Source organism: Trichophyton verrucosum, assembly GCF_000151505.1.
Source record: "Trichophyton verrucosum HKI 0517 chromosome Unknown contig00217_1.f1.exp, whole genome shotgun sequence".
NCBI lineage: Eukaryota > Fungi > Ascomycota > Eurotiomycetes > Onygenales > Arthrodermataceae > Trichophyton > Trichophyton verrucosum.
The window spans coordinates 1-16,068 of NW_003315508.1; the positions used below are offsets into that span (position 1 = coordinate 1).

Sequence of the window (16,068 nt, forward strand, 5' to 3'; positions counted from 1 at the left end):
CAGCCTCTTTTTCATCCTTCCCTTCCTCTATCTTACTATTCACTACCAATAGACCACTGGGTATCATTAGCAAGGCATGCTTAGTCCTCGACAGTCGCTCGCCGTCACCATCACCACCACCGCCTTCACCGTCTCTTCCCTCGCCGCCAGAATATCAGAGGAAGCAAGATAACCATTTCGGCTGGAGACTTGCTACGGACTTGGATCTTCCTGCTCGTCTGGTCTCTTTTCTCCCCGCCTCTCCCCGCCTCTCTCTCTCCTCTGTTCCCTTCCGGCTCCTCTCCTAAATTACTCCACGATAACACTATACAATGGCCCCTGCTGCTGCGTCAAGTTCCGGTGCGAAGAAGGCCTCCATGCCACCCGAGAGGAAGTACAAGTGCCAGTTCTGTCACCGGGCCTTCAGTCGCAGTGAACACCGCAGCCGACATGAAAGATCTCGTATGTCTTCTCGTCTCCTACTATTTTACGCTCCTCTTTTAACTAACAACGACGCCTACTAGATACAAAGGAACGGCCGTTCAAGTGTCTCAAGTGCAGAAGTACCTTTGTGCGCAGAGACCTGCTCCTCCGTCATGACCGCACAGTCCACGCAAAGGATGGTGGGATTCCCTTGGTTGCCGAGGGACGTCGACGTGGTGGAAAGGCTGCTGCTGCTGCCGCTGCCGCCGCCGCCGCTGCTGCTGCCACGACTGCCAACGCTCCACAGACGACCACATCAGCGACAACAGCGCCAACTCCCACGACAGCCACAGCCAAAGCTAGCAGCCCGTCCAAGTCGTCCACCATCGACCCCGCTGCGTTGGAGCAGATAGAAGCCAGCAGCGATGGCATGGTCGACCTCGAGACCGCAGCCATGCTCATGACAGACTTCCAGCACAAGGCTGCCGCTTCTGTCACCTCCGCTCAGCATCGCAGTCACCAGTCCTACTCGGATCGTGGGAACAGTCTTATGGAACCATCTGTCTCCTACATGTCTGGCAACGCTACCCTCCCCCAGATGCCTTGGGATACCTTCATGGCCGATGTCAAGCCCTCCAAGGAGCCCTCCAGGTCCTCTCAGGCTGCTGCTTCTTCCTACCAGCACCAGCACCAGCACCAGCATCAGAACATGGTTGCTCCCACCATCGAACGCAGTTCCTCCAGTGACAACTTGGCTCCAAACATGCACTCGCTCGTCCATTCTTTGCCTGTCTCTGGTAACTCGACCCCCAACGCTCTGTCTCCTTACCCATCCATGACCGGACCCGTTTCCCCAGTCAATTACAGGCGTTCACCCGGACCCAGCCAAGTCCTCACCCAGCCCAAGACCCCACAGATTGCCAGTGATGCCGAGCGTCAGATCATCGTTGACCGGCTAGAGGCCAATGACAGCCTCAACAGCCTGCCAGAGACCTTCAAGGTGCCCACCACAGCCGTCTTGAACAGATACCTGTCCACTTACTTCAACATGTATCACCACCATCTGCCCTTCCTGCACCCGGCCACATTCAATCCCAAGGATGTCTCGTCTCCTCTGCTCCTCGCCGTGTTGTCCATTGGTGCCCTCTACACCTTTGAACGGGAAGATGCCTTCATGTTGCACATCGGCTCCAAGATGCTGGTCAACCAGTTCCTCCAGCAAAAGGACAACTTCGACTCGAGAAAGTGCCCCCTCTGGGCCATGCAGAGCACCTTGCTCAACATGATCTTCGAGAGCTGGAGTGGTGACTCCAAGGGCCTCGAGTGGACCTGCTCCATCAAGAGCTTGCTCGCCAACATGGTCGCCGGCAACAGATACCAGCTCAAGCTCAGAATAGACGCTCGCGAAGGTTCTACCCCGCGACACGCCGAATGGATCGAGGACGAGAGCTGTCGTCGAACGTACTACGCCGTCTTTGTCTTCTTCGGCATGCTCAGCCTGACATTCAATCACAATCCAGCCCTGACCTTCAATGAGTTTGATACCCTTGAACTCCCCTCGTCAGAGTCCCTCTGGAACCTCGAGATCTCGGACGAGTACACCTGGCGCCGAGCTCTGGGCGGCAGCTCCAAGATCCTTACTGTCAGACAGGCCCACGACAGCCTCCTGCGGGGCGAACCAGTGCGTTACTCCGCCTATGCTACCCGTGTCATGATCAACGCCCTCTTCCTCGAAGTATGGTATCAGTCTCGCACCATCGACGCCCTCCAGGATGTGGTCACCCAGTACAAACTGCGCCTCGCAATTGAAACATGGGAGAAGTCCCTTGACATCTGCGAACCTGAAACCATAGTCGTTCCCATCAGCACCCCTCAAAAGGGCCACCCTCTCATCTTCAACTCCATGGCCGTCTACCGCAACACCCGCGCCAGACTAGAAGTTGACCTCAAGTCCATCCAGGAAGCTCTTCGCTACCACTCGCCCTACGAGGTTGCAGCAGCCATGACCGTGGCCCGCGAAAAGATCAAGCGATCCCAGGAAATGAACAAGGTCGTCACGCAGTGCTTCGAGTGCATTGAAATCGCTGCTGTTCAGGGACTGAACTGGGTTGCCACAGCCTCTGCTACGAACTGGAGCATCGAACACCCACTCTGCGGCATGGATATGATGGTCATTCTCAGTTTGTGGCTATACCGTCTTGAACACGACGAGGAACAGGCTACTGAAGACGAGCTGGAGCTGTATTACAAGATCCGTGGCCTGTTCACCAACGAGCTCTCCGACCAGCATGACAAGCTTTGTTCCACCGTTGCGCGCGTATGGGGGAACATCCTCGACGGCGTAGTCGTATGGGGGTAAGTCTACTCTTTTTCTATTCCTTTTCCTTCTATAGCCAAATGCTAACATACTCTCTAGAATCACCAAGCTCATGGGCGAGGCATTCAAGCTTCACTCCCAGGCTCTCGTTGGATACCAGGACGCAGCAGCTAGTCCCGAGCAGGCCCTTGAACCCATGCCTATCAAGGGTCTTGCCAGTGTCGGGACTGCATATTGACTGCGCCGTTGACCGCTCTCCCACCTCACACAACCTCGAAATTGTGCATCTCTCCCATCTCTTTATCTTCTTTTCCTTCTTCCTTTCCTACGGCGTTATGTTGAGGCTTTTCTTTTCTTTTCTCTTTTTTTTCCTTTTCGGTTCCATTTCCTTTCCTATTTCTTTCTGATTGCAGCATCTCCTTTCCCTTTTTCCTCCTCTTCTTCTCTCCCTCTTTCTCGCGAATTTTTGCTCCATCTCCTACGTTTCCAGCGTTGCTTTTCTCGATTTCTTTCTCTACTTTCTCTATTTCGGTTTTCGCTTGCTTGAAGGGGGTGGTCACGGACAACAACACATTCATACATACACAAATAGATTGGCACTACCGGGGAAAAACATGGACATGGGGTTTTGGCATGACATGGCAGGCAAAGGCGAATGCAAAGCGGCAAAGGGGATGAAGAAGAACAACGAGGAAGGCTTCTCTACCGGCTTGCCTTTCCTTTCCTTCTCTTCTTTTTCTAATCTGCATTTGCATGCCTCGTGTCAGAAACGGATTTCCTTGGATTTGATTTTTCCCTCATTTTCTTTTTCTGCTTCGTTCTTTTCTTTGGCTGGTGGGTTTGAGATATCTGTTCATGTCTCTTTTTCGTTCTTTTTCTCTCTGCTCCCTTCGTGCGGACTGGCTGCTCACACATCACTCCCCTTATACCTCCTGGTGGCTTCACCCGCAACCAATACCCATCCAACCTACATCGACACTTAGCCTCCGCTCTACATCCGAGCAAAGGCATACACCTCATCTTCTCTACACCAGCTGGTCCTGCGTGTCCGCGTCTGTTCGCCGCATCCACTTGCTTCTCTTCTCTCTTTTCTACTATTACTTTACTACCTTTCTACAACACCCTACATTTAATCTTTAGTGCCTTTTTCTTTCTTTTCCTTTTTGCTCTTTTTGCTTGCGTTGCTTTGCTTTGCTGCTCCTTTTTGCTCGCGGTCTATATACTCCATTTAGTTCTCCTGTCTTCTTCTGCTCTACTCTGATACTCTGCTCCGTTCTGCGTTTGTGCATGGCTCTCATCTCCTCGTCCTCGTCTTTGGACTTAATATGCCTCTGCCTCCTTACCTTGACGCGTTCGAGTTCATTGTTTCGCCAATTTCCTCCATTTCCTCTTTTTTTTTTGGAATATATTTTTTTTTACTCTTTTCCTTGTTTGCTTTCCTGGTCTGCGTTCTGCGTGCCGCGTTAATGTCTCTCGTCTCTATATCAATCTCATCTCATCTATTTACCTATTACTTACTAGATTTCTGTTCGGTCAGCCAGTGTTTGTTTTGCTTTTACTTTTCCTTTATTTTCTTCTTATATTTAATCTTTTTTCTGTTGATATTTGATATAGCTCCTATCTATCCATCTATTCTATCTATTGATTTATCTTTTCTTATTTCCTTGGTCAGATCTTCGATTCTCTCTTTATTCTCCATGGCTGATTCTGCTCTTTTTCTTTCATGTTTCTCTGCGCTTCTCTTCTCTGGTCTACTACAAATTGCGTGTACCATACAGACACTTTACTTAACATAACCCAAATAATCTCATCATATTGATGGTGAACCGCTCTCTTCCCTTGCAGCATCGAATTTAAATTAACTAGTAAACCTGTAACTTAGTAGATTGACGTCAATGTACCGTTCCAGTCGAATTCAACGTATTTATTTAAACCAACCAACTCTCGCCAAACACCCCCCCCCCAACCAAGCCACACCACATCACCGGTCATAGCAAACCACACACCTCACTAACTCACCGACGTCCTACCGCCGGCCGAGAAAAGCCTATCCCCAATATCCCCCAGACCAGGCTGGATCATTCCCTTCATGTCAACCTGCTCGTCCACGGCCCCCGTCCAGACCTGCACGCCTTCCTCCCACTCCCCAGCCGCCTTGATAAGACCGGCATGACTACCCAAGATACACAGGAACAAGATCCGTTCCACCCCCCACTCACGCAGCGTCTGGATGGCCGCTGAGGCAGTGCTGCCCGTCGCGACCACGGGGTCGATGATGATTGCTAGCTTGGCTGCGGCGGAGTTGACGCCCGTCGAGTTCGGCTGGAAGGGGAGGTTGTTGTAATATTCTACTGGTTCGAGGGTGGTGGGTTCGCGGAACAGGCCGAGATGGTGCACTGCTGGCGTACATGGGAGAAGGGTTTGAATTGCTTTCCGTTTCAACTAGTTAGACCTGCTGTCCAATCCGTCATGTCATAATTAAGCGGGTTTGGGTATGGATGTATGTTTTATGTACCGTTGACCATGCCCAGGCCTGATCGCAGTATAGGAACCAGGGCGATCTTGTCTGGCGTTATGAAGCTAGTGGTATATTCGTATCCGAGGGGGGTGGTGTTCTGTTTCATTCGTTGCCCTGTTTAGTATCGGGAACTATTGAGTGATGGTGGCAGCGGGGAAGGCAGGGAACAACACACCTTCTCGCCGGGGGCCACGGAGATGTTTTCTGCAAAGGCCTCACAGCCTATTATCGTGGCTATCTCGTGGACTAGGTCGTTGGTTTCACGGCTTGATGCCTTGCCTGATCGAAGCTGGGAGAGCTTCACCTGTAGACACGGATGGCGGGACACATGGACGTTTTTCGGTAGTGTCTGGGCCATGGTGAGGAGATTCTGAATCTATCCAACGCTCAGCTGCTAAACGGGATGAATATGGGGAGTATATAGCAGTCAATATGAGCGGAAGAAGCAGAAGAAAAAAAATGGATGTAGATATCAGGATGGAAGCGGACGCGGAGGGGAGAAAGCGGCTGATTCTTATCTTATCGGTAAGAAATGGGGTAAGCATGTGTAATAATACATGTAATATCGATACGCCGGTTGATAATAAAATACATGGAAAACTCCCGGCGAGAAGAAGAAAAGAAACAAGAACGAGAGAAGAAGCGAAGAAGATGGCTTGCGAGACTGCTGGAAGCTGCAAGTTGATGCCACCGAGGATCTCCAGCTTGCTCCGCCGCTTCCCCGACGCTATTTGACGCCCGAACTACCTATGAAGCAGGGAAGAAGCAGTGCTGCGAGCCCGCCAGATGCCCCAGTCAGTCCCAGACCAGCGAGGCGAAGATGCGTCCTACGAGCTCGAGACGATAGGATCGCGAACGATCCTGGAGCGGCGTCATACGGCAGATAGCGGAAGAGATGCCGTTCCAGATGGCAGGTCTTCCTCGTCCCGCCGTGAACCGTCTGCGTTACTAGAGAGCGCAGAGTCATGCATATCCTCACCCGAACACTCGCAGGCAGAGTTGCAGCTATCTCACCATGCGACCCAGCTCTACACAGTCTCCTATCTTGTCCTCTTCTCCATATTTGGAACCCTGGCTCGGATTGGACTGCAGGCCTTGACGGTATATCCCGGGGCGCCAATAACTACGGGAGTGACATGGGCGAACGTCGGTGGCTGTCTGCTCATAGGCTTTTTCGCGGAGGATCGCAAGCTCTTCCGTGAAGAATGGGGTGCTTCTTCTGCTGGACGGGGAAAGCTGAATGGCAATGGCGATGAGCAGCAGCGAATTGACGATCCTGATAACGATGTGGACGCGTTAATGAAACACAAGGCAGTCAAGAAGACTATACCGTTATATATCGGTCTGACCACCGGATTCTGTGGCTCGTTCACATCCTTTTCGTCCTTCATGCTTGATGCGTATCGTGCACTGTCAAATACCCTGCCGAATCCGAATACAGAGAGTATCTTGCCTAGAAATGGCGGGTATAGCTTCATGGCGGTCGTAGCCGTCATGTTATACTCTATTTTGCTTTGTCTCTCTTCAATCGTGGTTGGAGCTCATCTCGCAGACGGCCTGTCATACTTCACACCACCCCTCCGGTTCAAGTTTATGCGTAACGTACTTGACCGACTCGTCGTCGTATTGGCCTTCGGGTGCTGGATCGGAACTATCTTCCTTGCCATGTGGACGCCAGATCGATATCGGCCAATACAAGAGCAGCACTGGCGTGGTTCAGCTGAATTTGCCATTATATTTGCACCCATAGGCTGTCTGTTTCGATTCTATGCTTCCTTGTACTTCAATCCGTTTGTTTCTTCATTCCCACTCGGAACGTTCTTGGTCAATATGATAGGCACTCTGGTTCTGGGCGTGTGTTTCGATTTACAACATGCTAGCACCATCGTTGCTAGAAAAAATATAGACGATATACCGTCCTCCCACCGGCTACTTGGCTGCCAGCTCCTCAGGGGCATAATGGACGGGTTCTGTGGATGTACCACCACTGTGAGCACTTGGATTGCTGAAGTTCACAGCCTAAACATGAAGCATGCCTATCTATATGGACTCGCCAGCATTGGATTGGGGCTCGCCCTTTTAGTTGTTATCATTGGACCCATGCAATGGACTGCCGGATTGGCGCAACCGGCCTGTTAGACTTGTATTATATACGCAAATATACATTTCAACATTGGGTATATCAGAACTGTCTCTTTATCTCTGCGCCCATCAAGCCTGTTCACTAGTTATATCACCCATTTACACGACCAAATTTTCGCGAATGTCACCGAACCCCAACCCGCCATCACTGTTCCCGTTTCGAGCCGTTCTCCCAGTTGATTCAATATTCGATGTTTGATCATGGCTGCCGCTTGAACTGCTCTGATGCGACTTTTTCATCTCGGATATATTCGCAAGAGCCCTCTCACGGGCAGCGAAGTCTTCACGACGGGCACGCTCCCTAGCGGCATTGCGTTTTTGAGCAACTAGACCTCGATATGCTTGTTAACTTCCAACCTTCGAAGTAACCCATGCTTTGATGCTTGATGGGATGTGATAACGCACATTGCCAAAAGATCCAATACGCAGCCATGGTTATAATGGACAGACCAATGAAGCCGAACATAATGCTTAGTTCCCGCTTGAGAGACGTAATAGGGGTATACGGCATCATGGGTTTATGACGAGGACGTCCGCCATGCCCATGGTCGTGCGGATGCTGCATTTTATCGAAACGTACGGATATGTCTTCGAAGAATGTGAGTGAGGCTTCCCGCGGGTGGTACCAGGTTTCAGTCCCTTCTATCGTCGGGTTCTTGGTAGACTCGCGTGATTACTTGCCCTGAACAGCCTGTGAGGAATAACTAGCTCTGACCAACAGGAAACGGGTTGGAAGAGCGTACATGGGTCGCACCCATCTGGGGATGTAATGTACGAGAGAAAAACTGGAGAAGATCGAGCGAGATATCTGAATGGCCGTCATGTGCTGTTTAAATATTATTCGCTCAGCTTCGCTACAATGTAGAGACAAAGAAAGGTAAATTAGTCTCTAGCCTGATGGGAGCTGAACGGCCGTCAGCCACATGCCAAGATGGGGGCAGGGCGTAGACGTCTCTATGCGAAGAGATATTGATAGATGATTTGGAGTATTTACATGGAACAGTTGATGAAATGAAGGACCTGACCAATTTCCAGGTGTCCCGCTGCTGGACGGAGGGATAGCTGGAGTTAATTCGTAAAATTGGGTCATTAATGGGTAGGTAGGCTACGGAGGACGGAGTACAATCCGAAGAATCGCCAAATGCCTAAGTATAATCAAGTCGGTTTTTGGGGGCCGGCTTGTCCAACTCCCTTGAATAGAACTTCTTTGATCTCTGCCGCCATTAGGCCAGCCATTTCTTCTCCAACGATCCGATCTCCGTCTTTGACAATCTTGACAAGCTGCTGGTCCTTTGCTGTTAGGCTCTCCTTCCCATCCACGATGGCATCGCCTAGTATACCGCCTCTCGCACCAGGACTCCCGCCTTCTATTGTTCTGGCGGCTCGCTTTATCTTCTGGCTGAGGTCATTTATCTGTTTGCTTCCGTAGTCTCGGTTGGTGAAAAGGGGGCTCTGGCTGATGGTTGCAACCCAGTATTTATTCCAGAGCAGAGATAATATTTTGGTGTCTAATGTGCTCTTGAAGTTTGAAACTTCCAGAGAATAGTATTGTGACGCATGGGCACCGAAATCCTCGACCTTATTCAGCGGTATACTCTGGTATTCATCATCTTCCTCCTGCCCAGAACCGGGTGGAGTATAGTCTTTTGGGTAGGTCCTGAATGCACCAATCTCGACCTTCCCAGCAGATATGGTACGATCCGGGTCAATAACCACGGCAACGAAAGGATCTGAATAGGTCTGTTGGGTGTCTTGTGTCGAAACATCGATACCGGACAACCAGCATCCGTAACCCGGGTGACTATGGTACCAGCCGATCGCGTTTTCCATTCTTCCGGAATCACGGCAAGATTGTAGATATGAAACCATATACTCATTCGCTTCATCTTGGGCGTTGACTCTGGTCTCTGTCCCCTCCACCGGCAATCGGAATGCATCAGTGACGACAAACGTATTGGCAGCCACAAACCCTTGCATAAGTCCCATCACCTCGAGATTTCCTCCCGATCGAGCGTGCATAACCATCTTAAGGAGTGCGGTGGCAGATATACGAATCGATTTGAAGTAGTGGGGGTCTTGGGCCCATGGCTTAGCAGCCATCAAGGCCTGAGTAGCTGCCTGGTCATAGTTATAGAGGGCATCGCGTTGCGGGTCAACAAGCTTGACATGGTTTTCGGCTTCTATAGAGCAGAATTTTATATTAGCTCACTGAACCAAAATTGTAGAACATGCTTGAAGGAGAAACGACAGATATACCCCATGACTGGAGTGCTGGAGTACTCATGGCTGGAACTGTCTTTCAGCTCCCGTGCTTTCTAAGCACAACTGCCTAAGCTGCAAATTTCAACCGAGCTACCATCTACTGTAGCCTCGAAATCATCAAGGTAGCTAACTGAAGTGACAATAGTGAAGAATCGTTGGTTAACAAGGGCCGACTTTGATATTTAGGAGAGCGATCAAGAAACACAACAGCGTATGATTACGTAAGACATGAGGATGACGTAAATTATTATATAATATTAAGTCACGTGAAAGCTTTGACCACTCAGTGTGACCCACTTTTTCTTCTGCGCTCTTTCTTCGACTGTGGTCCGTGCTTTCCCCATATCTATCGAAGTAAACAAAAACAAGCAACCCGAAGGGCGATACAAAGCGGGTGCAATATCAAGTACAGCTACTCGAGGAATTGGTGTATAGTTATTTTGCTTTACTTTCTGAAGAAAGATATAGAGAACAGGGGCCTCGATTCTCCTTAGGCCCCATTCAGCTATATGAAAAACTAATTCTTTGGTAACAAGCATAATTTAAACTCTCCTAGCATGCCGGCCATTATACGACGTAACGGTGGGAGTCTAAAAGTGATGTTTTAAAAGTAAGGAATAGGATCGAATAATTGCTGGAGCTACCTAGGTAGAATGCTTTATTTGAGCCTAATTCAGTTACTATGTATAGGCTTTGATGGCATGCTGTGAATCGCAGGATTCGAGATTGAAAGTGAAACAAACTTTCCTGGTTCTCACATTCCTAAGTATTGCTAGGCCCCATATCAGTCTTGGCTAGCCAGGTTAATGCGGTATTTGATAGTATGTTACAGGAATTGCCTTCCCTATTAAGTTCCCCTTGCCATAGTAACTTTTACCAGCTTCCTTTCCTTTCCCGAAGTGTCCATATGTTTGCAATGCCAACCAAACTCCTTTTGATTCCCGATGTGATCCTCTAGGGCTAGAAAATTCCTGTTTTAGTTCAAGAGGGCATCCATGCCAGCTAATACATTCAACATTAGAGGACTGGTATACCAGAAAACATGGATAGGGATGGACAAACCTTCGGAAATTGCAAGCTCGATCGCACGCTGGACCTGAAGAGCACAAGGATACCTGCCCTTCCAGCACCCCATAATAACATCTCCAAGGGGAAGATGGTAAACAGAAGGGTAGACTCCATTGTTGAGCCAGTGAGCAACCACGCCGGGCTCATTATCGGAAGAAAATGGGCGTCTGGTAGTTATAATCTCATACATGGTTGAGCCCAGGGCATGGATTTCAGCTTTCACGGTAGCACGGCGGTTTTGATCACGGTTCGGGTGGGCGTATCCAATCTCGGCAGAGACGGTAGGGAGGTTACCGCAGAAACCAGAGCCGGCAAAGTCGCAGAGTTTGATTTTGCGGTCGGCGTCGAGTAAGATGTTTTTCCCACAGAGATCGGCATGGCGGATATGGAGGCCATGAATGTAGTCAACGGCGCTGGCGAGCTGTTTGCACCATTTGATACGCTCGTAGATGGTGGCCACGCCTCCAGCTTGATAGTATTCACGCAGGTCACCATGCTCGGCACGCTCGAGAATGACTCCGTTCTCAATGACCTTGAAGCATCTGACCACATGGGGGTGTTGGCCAACACTCATCATGTTCTGGAAGATGAGCTTTTCACGTTCGATGTTTTCCTTGGAATCAGGGTCGTGAGAGCAGATCTTGTAGATCTCACCGCGAATAGCAGGGGAGGAATAGATCAGTCCGGACCCCCCAGAGGTAATAAACTTGGAGCCCTCAGGGGGATCAATGTAGCGTGCTGGAGGCATATCATCATCATCATTCCCAAAGAAGCACATCTTGACGCGTTCACTTGCCTTGTCTTGCGCAGTAGGTGGTTAGATAGGGAGAGAGAGATACCTAGTGAGAGAGGGCAGTAAAGTAGAGAATGATAAGATGAACCCCCTTTTTCTCCTTAAGGTAAGCGTTGCCTTATTCTGTTGTGCGTTCAGGGACTGTGTTTGTCACGTGGAATCTAGATAGGATAGACTGACAACATAATGAATGGCTTTAGCAGCAGTTATGGTATAGAGGATGTTTGAGCCTTAGCTTGGAAAGAGCATGGCTCTTTCTATCATGATAGCAGGCCTCTGCCATGGCACTGCATGCGCTGATTAGTTTTATATAGGGTCATAATGTTACAACATAGTCTATATATTGAATGAAATTGCTGGACGGGTATCAAGATGTATAAGACTAGTTTTGGCTCCTGAAAAACTTGACAGCGGTATATAGGTCATCCGTGGTATTGGATATCATAGCTCATGAAAAGGAGTTAAAGAGGCCGGTCTCCTGCGCGGTAGTAGAACTCAAGATGATATTGATACAGGGGTATAATCATCTCGACTTCTCCCGGCCATCCTCTTAGCAGGTTATGATCCATCTTCTCGGCCATGTAGACCCAACTGTCGCCCAGGGTACTCTATATATGCTCCCACCCGGCTCCCAGACGTCGCCCGCTGCCATTCTCCTGTCGTCTTTGCCTCCGCCTTGTCGTTCCTTGTCATCCTCGCCGTCCGCTTTTCTTTTTTGTGAAGTAAAAATAAAGTCGTACCACGTGATGTATGACTTACATGCTGAGTCAGCGGTTGCCGTGGAAACTTCCGGCGAGTCAACAAATCGCAAAGCCGAAAGCAACGAACGACTTCTTTTAAACCAGATCATCGTCCGCATATCCAACATTTTCCCAGACAACAATCGACAAGACACCGCAGACACCGCTTCACTCATCGCTTCGACTGCTTCACTGCCCTCTCATCATGAACATGCGCTTTGCATGATATGGACTGTGATTGACTGCCTGCCTTCTGCGCCCTTGTTTATCTCACCCTCACTCGTTTCTCCCCCCCAGCGCGACATCCCACATCCCCCTCGGTCGCGACACACCGCACTAGACAGCGACTCGACTTTTTCGTTTAGAATTATTTTTCATTTCTCCTCTGCATAGCAGTGAAAACACTGATCTGGTGCTTGGGGCCAACTACTCACCAGCCGAGCCGGGCATGGCTGTGGATACAAGCTACTTGACCAGCCAGGTCAACTCCATCGTTGAGCAGCTCCATGGCCTATTCGATGACATTGGTGTTCCTCACCATGAACGGGAGTCGCGGGAGTCAGAAGTAAGTGCTCTGATTTCATTCTAGCGGCTTGCGCGAGTGATCATTACTGACACCAACGCGCAGTTATTTTCGGCTCTCTCAGAGACGTTACACGGGCATTTACAGCGTGTCGACGAGTAAGATACACCAACTTCCAAGTAATACGCCCATATTTTTATTTGACAAGTTCTAAATTTGAACATTTGAACAGAGAGAAAAACGAGATGATGCAAGAAGCCCACCATCTTAAGACTACTATTAAACAGATGGAAGCCTCACTCGACGGGGTTGGGAGAGGTAGCCGGGAATATGAAGACATTGAAATTACATATCCCTTGAACAGGTGCCTTGAAGCTCTCAAGGAAAAGCACAACTCGGTCAGTAAGCTGCACCGCGAGAGATTCGAGCAGGTAAAGAGTATGGTGACTTTTGTCTTCTCCACCCAACTTAAATGGGAACACTTTTCTAACAAGGATGCATAGAGCTCGTGGAAGCCCTGGTATCTTACTCATCGCACCTCGAGTCATCCTTCGTTTCTCTAGAACTTCCACCCATTGAGCCTGGTGCTGTGGCTCCTCCATCATTTGACCTTTCCCCTACCTATGTCAAAGCACTTGACGCCGAATTTACCAGAGTATACGAGGAGTACAACCGCCGTGTTGCAACAATGAGCAGCCTGGGGCAAGAAATAGTGAATCTATGGGCCGAACTCGGTACACCCCAAGCCCAAACGGAGCCCCTGATCGTCAAACATTACCGTGACTCTCCAGAACAATTAGGCCTTCACCAATCAGATATTGCCAACCTTCGTTCACGGCGCGAGAAGCTTTTGGACGAGAAGAATGCTAGAGAACGCAAATTGAAGGAGCTCAAAGCGGCGGTAGAGGCCCTCTGGGACAAACTAGGGGTCGAGGAGTCAGAAAGAAAAGGATTCCTTGCTTCCAACCGTGGGTGTGGACTGAGGGCTATAAACGAGTTCGAGGAAGAGCTCTCCAGGCTTAACGAGCTCAAAAGACAAAATTTACACCTCTTTGTGGAAGATGCTCGGTGTCGGTTGCAGGAACTATGGGACAGCTTATACTACTCGGAAGAGGAAATGCTGGACTTCACTCCAGCGTTTTCGGACGTTTACAGCGACGCTCTACTATCCGCCCACGAAGGAGAAATCGCACGTCTTGAGGCTCTTTTGGAGGAAAGGGCACCGATTCTTCAACTTATTGATAAGCACAAATCACTGATTGAAGACCGTGATTCTCTCAATGCTTCTAGCCAAGATGCTTCTAGGTTGATGGCCCGTGGTAACAAAGGAGAGAGACGTGATCCTACACGGCTTCTTAGGGAAGAGAAAATGCGAAAGAGAATTGCAAAGGAGCTGCCAAGGGTTGAGCTAGAACTCAGGAAGACTCTACAGCAGTGGGAAGATGAATACGGCAGACCATTTCTGGTACATGGTGAACGATATCTGGATGAAGTTACACCTGCACCTCCACCATCGAAACTCCCTCCACGATCTAAAACTCCTTCATCTTTCTCCACTGCTTCTAGGGCAAACTCTGTTCGAGGACCTCCATCAATACGTGGAGGAGCTCCGCCAAAACCAACCATCGCTCCTCCATCACGGGCGAAGACACCAAGCAGCCATGGTTCCGTGAGAAACATACCCAGGCCTTACTCTGCAGCCGCTGGAACCTTTCCAAAGTCACCTTCGAAGATACCTGCTCGTGTTCCACTAGGTAACCTACCTCATGGGAACAACTCTCCAGAAAGGCGAGAGCAGCCAACTCATACCTACTCATCAAGCACGGTCAGGGGTAATATGGGACCCCCTAGAGCACCACCACCAAAGATGAGAGATCTATTCCAACCACCAAGACCACAAACATCTTTCTCTTCTTACAAGACCGACCCAGAGCGCTGCCCAAGCTTGATTTCGGGTAGCTCCAGCGGTAATGTAACATCCCTTAGCCCAGATGAGGACTCGCATGAGAGGAAACATCACCAGCGTTCACGCACACAACCTTCAGTCCCATTGCAAGCTCCGAGCGTAAACTGCTCAGTTCAGTCACTACACTCCTCCAACGTCCAAGACAGCGGGCACTACCAATCCCAGCAATCATCATTCGTTAGCCAGTCAAGCGACAAACAGTATCGGTCACAAAATCCCTCTAACAGACAACTTTCAAATTCAACAATACAAACGGTAACGTCAGGATCAGAGAACTGGGAAACGTATGACGATGCATCTGAACCCGAAGCAGATGCAACTGAGGTCTATTATGCCAAACTACGAGCCACCCATGGCAAACGCATGGGAACACCAGGTGATCTAGGAGGTACAAAGAAAATAAGGGGCATCCGGGGCGTGAGCTCAGATGAATTTGAGACAGAAAATCACTACCCACACCGAGTTGACGGCAGTGATGGATGGACTGATGACTTGGAACAGTATTAACTGACGCATTGGATGAGAGTTTCTTGGAGTTCACTTGGAGCGTTGGAGTAGGTGCCTGGCGTCATTGGGATGAAACCATGAGATAACGAAGGCTACCGAGAGAAGCCAGGATTTTATACCAGCAGATATCTCTGATTCCTGGATCACCTCGCTTCCTGAACCAGCAGGCCACAGCTGGCACCGACAATCGATTGATATATGTGTTCACGCCATATGAACGAACCTCATTCCCCGTCTTTTTCTTTCTCTTTTTCTTCCACTCGCTCTCCTTCGGCTTTTCTGGCTGTTGTTGTCTTTTTGCAAATGATTTGTTGTAATTTGTGCCTTTTCTTTTTCATTTCATTGTTCCATTGGTTGGCTGGCCTCACAGGTTATATTCTGGAAAGGTCTCTCTACTTTCCTTGTGCCTCCACTCCTGGGGTACCATCATTTCATTGACATCACCCATCCCATACCCGACCACCTGCTGGCAGGCAATATGTTCCAGTTTCCTATTATTGATGTCTGGCAATGAATTCATTCCATTCTTGCCTTGGCCAGCAGAAAAAACGAGGCTATTCAGCCAAGGGACACATGCATGATTCCCTCCATTTCTCATTTTTGTATGTCTGGTTTGATTTTTGCTGTTTCAGTCTGCATTTATTCTGTGTACTTATTAGTCGGTTAAATCGTCCATTTATCCTTTAATTCGAGTTCTCTATGTCTGCGGTAATCCTTGGTGAAGCAGGAAGTTAGGTCTGGCTTATAAGCGTGGCTATCTATGCAAGTACAGAAGTTATATTACACCAAACAAACAGAGATTAAAAGTACATAGTGTTAATATCAGATGA

At 49.3% G+C, this 16,068-nt stretch overlaps 8 protein-coding genes across 8 annotated transcripts; 3 read left to right on the top strand and 5 right to left on the bottom strand.

The window, feature by feature from the left end:
- Positions 1-311: 311 nt before the first annotated feature.
- Positions 312-2,761, top strand: TRV_02440 (C6 and C2H2 transcription factor RegA-like, putative; the record flags this gene model as incomplete). The annotated part of the gene is made up of 2 exons (XM_003023292.1): positions 312-441; positions 504-2,761. The coding sequence occupies 2 exons, from the start codon at positions 312-314 to the stop codon at positions 2,759-2,761; spliced, it is 2,388 nt and encodes a 795-aa protein (XP_003023338.1).
- A 221-nt stretch (positions 2,762-2,982) lies between these two features.
- TRV_02441 (uncharacterized protein) lies at positions 2,983-3,297 on the bottom strand (the record flags this gene model as incomplete). The annotated part of the gene is made up of 1 exon (XM_003023293.1): positions 2,983-3,297. One exon carries the CDS (start codon positions 3,295-3,297, stop codon positions 2,983-2,985), a length of 315 nt encoding a protein of 104 aa, XP_003023339.1.
- A 1,432-nt stretch (positions 3,298-4,729) lies between these two features.
- TRV_02442 (uncharacterized protein) lies at positions 4,730-5,595 on the bottom strand (the record flags this gene model as incomplete). Its single annotated transcript, XM_003023294.1, has 3 exons — positions 4,730-5,115; positions 5,235-5,334; positions 5,413-5,595. The coding sequence occupies 3 exons, from the start codon at positions 5,593-5,595 to the stop codon at positions 4,730-4,732; spliced, it is 669 nt and encodes a 222-aa protein (XP_003023340.1).
- A 428-nt stretch (positions 5,596-6,023) lies between these two features.
- On the top strand, positions 6,024-7,376 carry TRV_02443 (uncharacterized protein; the record flags this gene model as incomplete). The annotated part of the gene is made up of 1 exon (XM_003023295.1): positions 6,024-7,376. One exon carries the CDS (start codon positions 6,024-6,026, stop codon positions 7,374-7,376), a length of 1,353 nt encoding a protein of 450 aa, XP_003023341.1.
- Positions 7,377-8,534: 1,158 nt separating this feature from the next.
- Positions 8,535-9,640, bottom strand: TRV_02444 (uncharacterized protein; the record flags this gene model as incomplete). The annotated part of the gene is made up of 2 exons (XM_003023296.1): positions 8,535-9,559; positions 9,589-9,640. 2 exons carry the CDS (start codon positions 9,638-9,640, stop codon positions 8,535-8,537), a joined length of 1,077 nt encoding a protein of 358 aa, XP_003023342.1.
- Positions 9,641-10,617: 977 nt separating this feature from the next.
- On the bottom strand, positions 10,618-11,487 carry TRV_02445 (uncharacterized protein; the record flags this gene model as incomplete). The annotated part of the gene is made up of 1 exon (XM_003023297.1): positions 10,618-11,487. One exon carries the CDS (start codon positions 11,485-11,487, stop codon positions 10,618-10,620), a length of 870 nt encoding a protein of 289 aa, XP_003023343.1.
- Positions 11,488-12,248: 761 nt separating this feature from the next.
- TRV_02446 (uncharacterized protein) lies at positions 12,249-15,238 on the top strand (the record flags this gene model as incomplete). Its single annotated transcript, XM_003023298.1, has 4 exons — positions 12,249-12,505; positions 12,636-12,800; positions 12,998-13,167; positions 13,269-15,238. The coding sequence occupies 4 exons, from the start codon at positions 12,249-12,251 to the stop codon at positions 15,236-15,238; spliced, it is 2,562 nt and encodes an 853-aa protein (XP_003023344.1).
- Positions 15,239-15,299: 61 nt separating this feature from the next.
- On the bottom strand, positions 15,300-15,836 carry TRV_02447 (uncharacterized protein; the record flags this gene model as incomplete). Its single annotated transcript, XM_003023299.1, has 2 exons — positions 15,300-15,567; positions 15,607-15,836. 2 exons carry the CDS (start codon positions 15,834-15,836, stop codon positions 15,300-15,302), a joined length of 498 nt encoding a protein of 165 aa, XP_003023345.1.
- Between the last annotated feature and the right edge of the window lie 232 nt (positions 15,837-16,068).